The sequence below is a fragment of the Melanerpes formicivorus genome, unplaced genomic scaffold (genome assembly GCF_026170545.1).
Source record: "Melanerpes formicivorus ecotype bairdi unplaced genomic scaffold, bMelFor1.0.p_v2 SCAF_81, whole genome shotgun sequence".
Lineage (NCBI taxonomy): Eukaryota > Metazoa > Chordata > Aves > Piciformes > Picidae > Melanerpes > Melanerpes formicivorus.
In genome coordinates, this window is record NW_027142433.1 from 2,096,071 (window position 1) to 2,106,640 (window position 10,570).

Genomic DNA, 10,570 nt, shown 5'->3' on the forward strand with positions numbered 1-10,570 from the left:
AGTTCCCTGTCTCTCTTGACCTGGGGAGCCCAGAACTGGACCCAGGACTCCAGCTGTGGCCTCACCAGGGCAGAGAAAGAAGAGCAGGGGAGGAGAATTTATTCCCATTAGGGAAGGGATTTCTTTCCTAGCCTTTGAGTCCAAGCTTTCTCAAGACCATAGTCCTTTGAAAGCCCAGGACAGCAGTTCCACCCTTCCTTACAGCAGCAGTCACCAGCCAAGCTGTCACAGATGGAAAGCCCTGTTGCCATCTCCATGATATTTTCCTGTACTAGAGGTTTCTTGATCTTTCCTGCTTCAGACCATAAAAGTGAAGCTGCCCAAGCCAGAAGAGCCCAGTTTGGGAGAGTCCTGATCCAAGCTGCATTCTACATCCAACTCTTCTGCTCTGGATGTGGAGAGCAAGCCAGGAGCAGGCTGTCCATGTGCCTCCTCTAATGACAGCATTGGCTTCTCCCCCGTGTTTGGAAGGGCAGTGGGAGTCCTGCCCACTTCAGAGCACAGCTGCTTGGAAGGTGATATTTGGTGGCACAGATGGGCAGCCCAGATCTCTGCCAAACTCTAACCAACCAGCTTAGCACACTGTGGTGGGAAGTGAGCTGCTGGGATTTGAAGGTCCCCAACCAAGCACTCCAGCCAGGAGAAGGGTCAGCTGTGGTCTGGAGGAATTTCTGGGCTTTGGAGGAATGTCTAGGCTTCCTAGAACCACACAGCAGCTAGAGAGATGTGTGTGCATTCGTGTGGAGCTGGCTTTTTGCTCCAGGTTTGCTCTTCCACGTTGTGGCTTTGAGCTGGCTGCTCGCTATGGCCGCTCCAGGGGAGTACAAAATACCCTCTCAGTTTGATAGGGCAAGAGGAGACAGCCTCCAGATGCACCAGGGGAGGCTTAGGTGGGACAGGAGAAAACTCCTTCCCCAAAATACCTGTCAAGGCCTGGTCCAGGCTGCCCAGGGCAGTGGGGGAGTCCCCATCCCTGGAGGGGTTTCAGTGCAGCATAGGTGTGGTGCTGAGGCCAGGCTGGATGAGGCCTTGAGCAACCTGGTCTAGTGGAAGGTGTCCCTGCCTCTGCCTATCAATCTATGCACAGCAGCCAGAACCAAATGTAGAGAGCAGAAGCAGCATGGAAAAGAGGCTGAAAATCTGCCTTGGAAAGCAGAAGCCCCAAGGTAGGCTCCGGTTTGCAGAGTGCCACAGAGCCTGAGCCGTGCCAAGCTCTCCTCTGTCCATTTGCCACTCTGATGAGTCCCACTTCCTGCCTCACCCAGCCCAGATAACAAATCCCTGCAAAGAGCTCTGCTCCAGCAGCTTTTCCCCCCCAGGAGGCCAGGCTGCAAGCCCCCGGGCTGCAGATAACAAACCACCTCCCAGCGCTCAGACAGGGAAAGAATGCCATCTGCATGTCAATGGCAGGGAGCGGATCCTGGGGCCCTTCCCCTGCCTGGCCTGGGGCTGATGGGCACCTCGGGGCCTTCAAAGGCTTTCCCAGGCTATCAGAGAGTTGTAACTTGACTTCAAAGGCCATCAGTGTTATTCACTCAGGAGAAGGCTTCCTGTGTAATGCTCATTGCAGGCACAGAGGCAGCACAGCTACTGCCTCTAAGGGCTTAGGTCATGTTCAACACCAAGCACGGCTATAGTTAGGATCAATCAAGGAATCCAGAATCATTTAGGATGGAAATAACACAGGTTTGAGCTGTGGCTAGCTGTTACCCCAGCACTGCCAGGTCACCACTAAACCCTGTCCCTCAAGGCCACATCTCTGCTGCTCTCAAACCCCTCCAGGGATGGGGACTCCACCACTGCCCTGGGCAGCCTGAGTCAGGAAGAAGTTATCACTCATGCCCAACCTAAACCTCCCCTGGGGCAACTTGAGGCTGCTTCCTCTCATCCTGGCTCCAACCTCCTTTCAAGGCCCAGAGAGGTGGAGTCTCCATCTCTGGAGACATTCAGCTTGCTTGAAGTGTTCCTGTGAGACTTTCTCTAGGTGAACCTGCCTTGGCAGGGGGATTGGATTCAACCTCCAGAGGTCCCTTCCAACCCCTACCACTCTATGTGAGCTGCAGAGAGCTTGAGGCAGTTGCCTCTTATCCCATCACCTCCTTCTTGTCAGAAGAGACCAGGAGGAACATCAAGAGGACCATCCTCTCCATGTAAACTACACAGCAGAGTTTCCCTGATGCATTCTTCAGAGGGAGGGTGCTGAGACATGGGAAAAGGCTGCCTGGGAAGGTTGTGGCTGCCCCCTCCCTGGAGGTGTTCAAGTCCAGGCTGGATGAGGCCTTGAGCAACCTGGGCTAGTGGAAGGTGTCCCTGCCCATGGCAGAGGAGTTGGACCCAGGTGATCTCAAAGGTCCCTTCCAACCCAAACCATTCTATGAATCTCTGCACCTCCCCTAACTGTAGTCTGGAAGTGATGCAATGCAAGAGAAGCAAAGCCCCAGCACTCTGGAGGATTTACAGCCTCCCTGCCTGCTCCCCAGGCCCCCAGCATGGCCACTTCTGCCTGGGAACCCTCAATTCCCACCACATTTGCCCATTCAGCTACAGTTACAGCTCTTCAAACAGAGGGATTGAGCAGACCTGAACTAAATAGAGATGACCTTTCGTGTCTGCTGGCTTTTCTTTTGTCCTCCACCAGCTCCTAGAGCTTCTGCCAAGGCTGCAGCTCTGAAGGAATGTGTCTATAGAGGAGTTTATTGGCATTCATGTCCACAGAGCAGCACTGACCTATTCAGCACAGCTCTGACCACCTTCTGGAGAGGCCAGGGATGAAAGCTAATCAGGCAAGGATGAAAATGGGCTTTGTCCTGCAGCCCTAGAGCAGGCTGCATCCACCTAGCTTAGGACTCTTTTGAGAGGAGGCAATCTGAAGAGCTCAGCCTTCCCCACCCCCCCCTAAATAAAAACGGGAATGAAATCCTAGGAAAGAAAAATGCAGTGCTGGAAGCTGAGAGCTGAGGAGCCAAGGCAGACATGTAGATAATGGGGTGGGATTGTTGATAGCTGCTCAGCCATTCACACCCATGACTCACTATCTCCCCGGGTGAGGCACACCAGCAAGAGTGCAGCTGGCTCCAGTCAAAACAACCCTGGCTTTGGCAATCTTAAACCCAGGCAGGGGAGCATTGAACCTGGACCTTCTTAACTCCATCCCCCTGGGCCCAGCAGACACCTCCACTTTCCCAAGCAGTTAAAGCTCTGAAGGGCAGAGCTGGGCACCGGCCCCAGGGCTGCAGCACTTCACTGTCGGTGTGCCTGCTCCTGGGCTGGGTTTTCACCACAGGGAGGTTCTCCTGCCTTCAGCTGGCTCCCTGGAACTGAAACTGAGATCATCTGTGACTTGGGACAAGGCCCCACAGACTCACAGCATGCTGGGGCTTGGAAGGGACCTCTGGAGAGCATCCAGAGGATCACCCTGCTCAAGCAGGGCACCCCCAGCAGCTTGCCCAGCAGCACAATGCCCAGCTGGCTTTGGAAGCTCTCCACACAAGGAGACTCCACAACCTCTCTGGGCAGCCTGCTCCAGGCCTCCAGCACCCTCACACCAAACAACTTTCTCCTCCTGTTCAGGTGGAACCTCCTGGGTTCCAGTTCGTGCCCATTGCCCCTTGTGCTGTCCCTGGGCACCACCAAGAAGAGTCTGGCCCCAGCCTGTTGTGCCCCACAGGTCCTTTAGCTCTTGCTGAGCATTGCTCAGCTCCCCTCTGGGGCTGCTCTTCTGCAGGCTCAACAGCCCCAGGGCTCTCAGCCTTTCCTCCTCAGAGCTGCTCCAGGCCCTTCATCACCCTCATAGCCTCCCCTGGACTGTCTCCAGTAGTTCCCTGTCTCTCTTGACCTGGGGAGCCCCAAACTGGACTCAGGTCTCCAGATGTGGTCTCACCAGGGCAGAGCAGAGCAGGAAAAGAGCATCCCTCAACTTGCTGGCCAAGTTCATAATGCATCCCTGGTGTTTTAGAAGCAACTCACACAAGTTATGGGAAGTTGTCTTTTCAATATCTCATCTAAAGGAGCAACAAGAACAACAGAACAACAGAGAGAGGAGTTCTGAAGCACAGATATTGCTGCACAGAGTTCTGGTGTCCGATTCCACACTGTCCATCTGTCCAACAGCTTTGCTACAGCCTCCAGGAGCAGTGGAAAGCTTGAGGCAAGATGGACATCCCTTCACTGCTCTCCAGCAGGTCCATCCCCAACCTATACTGGAGAAGGAGACTCCACAATCTAAGGGGCCTGTTCCAGAGCTCTGTGTTTATGGATCCAGATGGACCTGGGCAGGCTGCAGAGCTCAGCCCCAGCCAACCACATGAAGTTCAACATGAATAAATGCAAGGTCCTGCAGCTGGGTCAGGGCAATCCCAGGCACTGACACAGGCTGGGCAGGGCCTGGCTGGAGAGCAGCCCTGAAGAAAAGGACCTGGGGGTGCTGGGGGAGGAGAAGCTCAGCAGGAGCCAGCAGTGAGCACTTGCAGCCCAGAGAGCCAAGCAGAGCCTGGGCTGCAGCAAGAGAAGTGTGGCCAGCAGGGCCAGGGAGGGGATTCTGCCCCTCTGCTCCACTCTGCTGAGACTACAGCTGGAGCTCTGGGGCCAGGTCTGGAGCCTCTGTGCCAGGAAGGATCTGGAGGTGCTGGAAGGTGCCAAGAGAAGGGCCAGGAGGAGGAACAGAGGGCTGGAGCTGCTCTGCTGTGAGAACAGAGAGTTGGGGCTGCTCAGTCTAAGGAAAAGAAGTCTCCCCAGGTGTTCCTTCTCAGGTGCAAGTCTCACGCAGTTTAGTGTTCAACAACTAGACAGAGAGCCAGCAGGGGCAGGAAAGGCCCCCAACTCCAGAGCCATGGAGCTGTGCCCATTGTCACAGCAGGTCCCAGGCCTTTGCCAGGGGTGTGCTGGGGATGCCCACGAGTGACCTGTTAAAATAGAGCACTTAGTCATTGTTTTGAAACATGACCTAACCGGCAGCCGAAGGGAAAGCACAGCGGCCCCAGCTCCGGAGCCCTGTCCCAGCTGGGGATGGAGTTTGGGTTGTCTAGACCTGAATCCAACTAAAACACCACAGGGGCTCGGAGCCCTTGCTTGGTGTGCGCCGGAGCCCGGCAGCGCCGTTTCCGTGGCACCTCGGCTCCCGGCCCGCCCCACACCACAGCCCAAGGACCAGCCAGCAGCACTGCTTCCCTCCCCACCTGCTGGGGAACCACACAGCCTGAGCAGAACAGAGCTAACCAGCTTGGGAAAGACCTCAGAGATCAGCAAGGCCAACCTCTCACCCAACACCATCTGATCAACTCAACCATGGCACCAAGTGCCTCAGCCAGGCTCTCCCTAAACACCTCCAGGGATGGAGACTCCACCACCTCCCTGGGCAGCACATCCCAGTGGCCAATCTCTCTTGCTGGGAAGAATTTCTTCCTCACCTCCAGCCTAAACCTCCCCTGGCACAGCTTGAGACTGTGTCCTCTTGTTCTGGTGCTGCTTGCCTGGGAGAAGAGACCAACCCCCACCTGGCTACAACCTCCCTGCAGGGAGTTGCAGAGAGCAAGAAGGTCTCCCCTGAGCCTCCTCTTCTCCAGGCTAAGCAACCCCAGCTCCCTCAGCCTCTCCTCCCAGGGCTGTGCTCCAGACCCCTCCCCAGCCTCATTGCCCTTCTCTGGACACCTTCCAGCAGCTCAACATCTTTCCTAACCTGAGGAGCCCAGAACTGGACACAAGATTCAAGGTGTGGCCTAACCAGTGCAGTGTACAGGGGCAGAATGACCTCCCTGCTCCTGCTGGCCACACTGTTCCTGCTGCAGGCCAGGATGCCATTGGCCTTCTTGGCCACCTGGGCACACTGCTGGCTCATGTTCAGCCTACTATTGACCAGTACCCCCCAGGTCCCTCTCTGCCTGTCTGCGCTCAGCCACTCTGACCCCAGCCTGTAGCACTGCCTGGGGTTGTTGTGGCCAACGTGAAGAACTTGGCACTTGGATGTGCTCAATCTCATGCCCTGGGACTCTGTCCATCTGTCCAGTTGTTTCAGTGGGGAAAGGCCTCTAAGATCAAGTCCAACCATCAACCTAAGGCCACCATGACCTCTAAACTACATCCCAAAGTGCCATAGCCACGTGTTTCTTGAATGCCTCAAGAGACAGCACCTCCCACCCCCAGCCCTGCTGCAGAACAACACTGGCCACCACAGACACACAGATGGCACTGGGTTGGAAGGGACCCTCCAGGGTCCTCTTTGTCCAACTCCCTGCAGTCAGCAGTGATGCCTCCAACTAGATCAGGCTGCCCAAGGCCACATCAAGATTGATCTTGAGTGTCTCCACCAACCCATCTCTAGCCAAAAGCTCCTTAGAAAATGCCCTGCGCAAGGGACTAGCTAAAGGAGCCAGCACCTTGAGCTGCAGGTCTCAGCTCTGGTCCACAGGAGCAGCTGCAAGCCACTGGCTCAGAGCTTTCAGGGACACACAGGCCCCCAGAAGCCGATTTGTAGAACTGTTTTGGTTTGGAAGGATCCTTTAACACCATCAAGTCCAACTGTTAACCAAGCACTGCCATGTCACCACCAAACCACAACCCTCAGCACCACATCTCTGCCCCTACCCTACCCATTGCCTAGGCCACGTTCCAGCCCCAGGAGCAGCTTGGGCTACCCACTGAGGACAGGAGCAGGGGACCTACCATGGGTGCCTGGCAGCAGATAAACAGGAACTAGGCAGGATCACAGAACTAGAGAACCATCAAGATTGGAAAAGACCTCTAAGATAAATGCCAACTGCCAAGCCAACAGGACCATGCCCACTACAGCATCTCCCAAAGTGCCACATCTACACATTCCTTGAACACCCCCAGAGCTGGTGACTCCACTACTTCCCTGGGCAACCTGTTCCAGTGTTTTCTTCACCAAAAGGGGTCCCAAGTTTCTCCTGAGGTCCAACCTAAACCTCCTCTGGTGCAACCTGAGGCCATTTCATCTGGTCACTTTTTACTAGGAACAAGTGACCAACCCCCACTTGGCTCCCACCTCCCTTCAAGGAGTTGTGGAGAGCCAGGAGGTCTCCCCTCAGCCTCCTCAGCTGCAGGCTTAAAGAGAGAAACCTGACCTAACAGCACCCAAGCTCTTCCACTTCCAGAACTGAATAAACCCATCATTTTTAATGCCTTTAAAGCTACACAGAAATCTGTTTGTCACACCCAACCCATGATGACCACAGAAACAGAGCTTTGGGATCCACACCTTCCTTCTCCACAAGGAACTTCCTTCTTTTCCAGTCTTGGAAGCACAAAGCTACTTGAAAACTACTTTTAAGATGGACACCAAGCCTGGCTACTCTGCACAAGACAGGCCATGACATTTTGCCTAATGAATCAGTGCCAGGTTCAGTAACCAGCTCCTTTTAAATACAGCAGAAGGGGGGAAAGCCTATCCTAATAATATTCAGTGCTGGTTCAGCCCCACCAGCCAAGAAGAACGAGGTTTTGATCCACCAGCTCCTTTGTGATGAAGTGAAGATGAAGAATTGGAACAAGGAAACAAGGGACACTCAAGCTTGGGGAAACTGGAAGGATTCCTACAGCTCTTGAGAAGAGATAGAGAGGGAGAAATGCAAAGCACTGAAGTGCAGCAGGGACACCAAATCTGCTCCCTGAGGAATGGCTGGAGATAGAAAAGGGCTGTCAAGACCTTCCGGCTCTCTACAGCTCCCTGAGAGGAGGCTGTGCCCAGGTGGGGGTCGATGGAGACAGGAGAAAAGGAACCAGCCTCAAGTTACCCCAGGGGAGGTTTAGGTTGGACATGAGGAACCATTTCTCTCCCCAAAGGGTTGCCGAGGCTGCCCAGGGCAGTGGTCTCCATCCCTGGAGGGGTTTCAAAGCTGTGTAGATGTGGTGCCGAGGGCCACGGTTTAGTGGTGACCTGGCAGAGCTGGCTCAACGGTTGGACTCCTCTTAAAGTACTTCTCCAACTAAAAAAAAAACCAATTCCATAACCCTGTGGGTTTTTTTCCCCCCAACACCTCTGAGAGACCACTGTGGAAAGGGTCTGACTTTGTTCTCCCTAAGAAAATGTGCAACCAATTTTCCTCTCAGAGCAACGTGACACCAGTTGCCCACAGCCATGACTGCAAATCCCAAGGGCCCCACATACCAGAGGAAGGGGAATAAATCCTGGGTGAGCCCTCAGGAGGGAAAGAGAAGGAGAGAAGTGGGAGGAGAACAGGGGGGAGGATTTGAGCCAGGAATTCCTCCACGGCGCAGAACACCTCCAGACTGGAAATTCCCAAAATATGTCTAGATCTCCAGTGCTCCCCACAAGGAGCCAACACAGGACGCTGCTGCTTTCTAGTAAAACATCAAGGAAACAAAAATAATCAATCCTGGGACTTCCCCAAACTCCTGCTCTCCTCCATCTTCCTCCTTCCATCCCCCTGGATCCTTCTCCAGACAAAACCCAACCCCCCTGAAGGCTGAGGGAACCTCAACTCCCCCATTTGTGGGCTCCTCCCTGGAGGCTTCATCCGCACCAGCCCTTCCCAGGGGATTTGGGAATGCTCTCTGCAGGCTAATAAAGAAATAAACACATATTTTATGGGCTTTAAAAAAAAAAACCAACTTTTAGGCGGGGGATTTTGCCCGAGAAAAGCCTGCAGGGGTGGGCTGGGGCTGGGGGGGGAGCGGGTGGGAAACGGGGCCACCCAAAAAGGTTTCTGAGAAGGGTGGGGGGCGGTCAGGGCTGCCCCCCCAGGGGTGGGCACTGAGGGGAGGGGGGCAGGGAGCACAGCAAGGGAGGCGGAGAGGTGTTTAAGGGTACCCGAAAGGGAGGGAGAAAGAAGAAAGGACCCCGGACAAAAGCATGGGGAGGGTGGAGAGGTCCACCGAGCACCCAAAAAAGCCCCTCCACCCCCCAGGGCCAGCCCCGACACCCTGAGCAGAACCCATTAATTCTTGCCTTTTTTTACGATTTAATATTTTTTTTTGTTTAGTTTTTTTGGGGGCTTTGGGCTTTCTTTTTTGGGGGGGGTATTTTTTTAAATGCTGATGTTTTCTCCAGCAGCACTTCGGGAAGCCGAGAAAGGGGGGAAGGGGCAGAGGTAGGGAAAGCAGCGAAGAAAATTTGTTTAAAGGGAAAAAAAAAAAAAGGGGATTTTTTTTTTTTCCCCCTTTCTCTTTTTCTCCAAACAAATCCCCCCCCACCCCACCCCCTTCAACTTTCCCATGCGAGCCTTTCCCTGCGCGGCCAGTCGCCATGCTGAAGAGGTTTTTCCCTTCTCTTTCCCTTCCCTCCCCACACCCTTGATCCTTTTCCTTCTTTAAGTACAGAGAGAAAGGAATTTGTTTTTTTAAAAGGTATAAACTTTTTTTTGTTTCCTTCCCCCCTTTCTCTTTCTTTCTTTTTTTTCTTCTCTCCTTCCCCCCTTGCGTGCAATGGGCACAAAAGGGGCCCAGGGAGCTGTGTTTTCTTAACTACAAAAGCAGGGCTAATGAGATCATAGGAGGGAGTCAGCGATACTGTAACAAGTAGCTCAACAACCCGAGCCAGGAGGAGAAGAGGAGGAGGAGAAGAAGAGGAAGAACAAACCCAGAAGTTTGCCCCTCCAGCACTCACCGATCAGACCTCCCACCAGAAAGGCGATCACTTGGAAGACCAACAAGATGCCCCCGACGATGCAGAGCTTTTTGGTGCTCATGTTCTCGATGATAGCCCCAGCCATCTTCTCACGCCGGCTGAATCGATTCCCCCCACCCCAAAAAAAAACAATAATTCAAGCAGACGGACCCCCCCTACCCACCCACCGCCGCCGCCCCTGCTTCGGCTCCCTGCACTGATTGCCCCCGGGCCGGGCCAGCCGCCGGCTGCGCTGCGCTGCTCCGCTCCGCGCTGCGCCGCTCCCCCCCACCCACCACCCCTGCGCCGCTCCCCGCCGTGATTGTGGCAGCCGCTCGGTGCATGTGGCTGCTTTAAAGCAGCTGGGAAGCCATCACATGACGGCACGGCACGGCCCCTCCCCGGCCCTTCGGCCCCGCCAACGGCACCGGCCCCGCCTCGGCCCCGTCCCGCCCCGGGAGCGCTGGGGCCTGCGCGCCCCCGGTCCGCGGAGCCGGCGGCGGGGAGCCGCCCGCGGCAGCGCTGCAGGTGAAGGCGGCGGGGCGGGCGCCGCCGGGGCTCGGCCTCAGCAGCGAGCGACCCGGGGCACGAATCACAGCAGCAAACAATTGTTGGGGCTGCGGAAGACCTCCAAGATCATCGACTCCAAGCATCACCCCAGCCCCGCCGTGGCCACCAAACCGTGCCCCAAAGTCTTTTCTTTTCACCCCTCAGTTACAGAATCAAAGAATTGTTCTAAGATCATTGAGTCTCCTCTGTCCACCCAGCACCACCACGGCCACCAAACCGTGCCCCAAAGTCATTTCTTTCCATCCCTCAATTACAGAATCAAAGAATTGTTCTAAGATCATTGCATCCACTCCGTCCACCCAGCACCACCACAGCCATCAAACCGTGCCCCAAAGAGCCATGGCTGCAGGTTCCTTGAACACCTCCAGAGATGGGGACTCCAGCACCCCCCTGGGCAGCCTCTGCCAGTGCCTGAGCACT

At 55.1% G+C, this 10,570-nt stretch overlaps 1 protein-coding gene across 1 annotated transcript in view; it reads right to left on the bottom strand.

Annotated features, from left to right (window-relative positions):
* WLS (Wnt ligand secretion mediator) overlaps positions 1–9,759 on the bottom strand; it is a 43,372-nt gene extending 33,613 nt beyond the window's left edge. Inside the window, exon 1 of the mRNA XM_068164629.1 lies at positions 9,581–9,759. Within this exon, the coding sequence (XP_068020730.1) occupies positions 9,581–9,686 (106 nt within the window). The 5' untranslated portion in view covers positions 9,687–9,759. The remainder of the gene's footprint in view (positions 1–9,580) is intronic.
* Between the last annotated feature and the right edge of the window lie 811 nt (positions 9,760–10,570).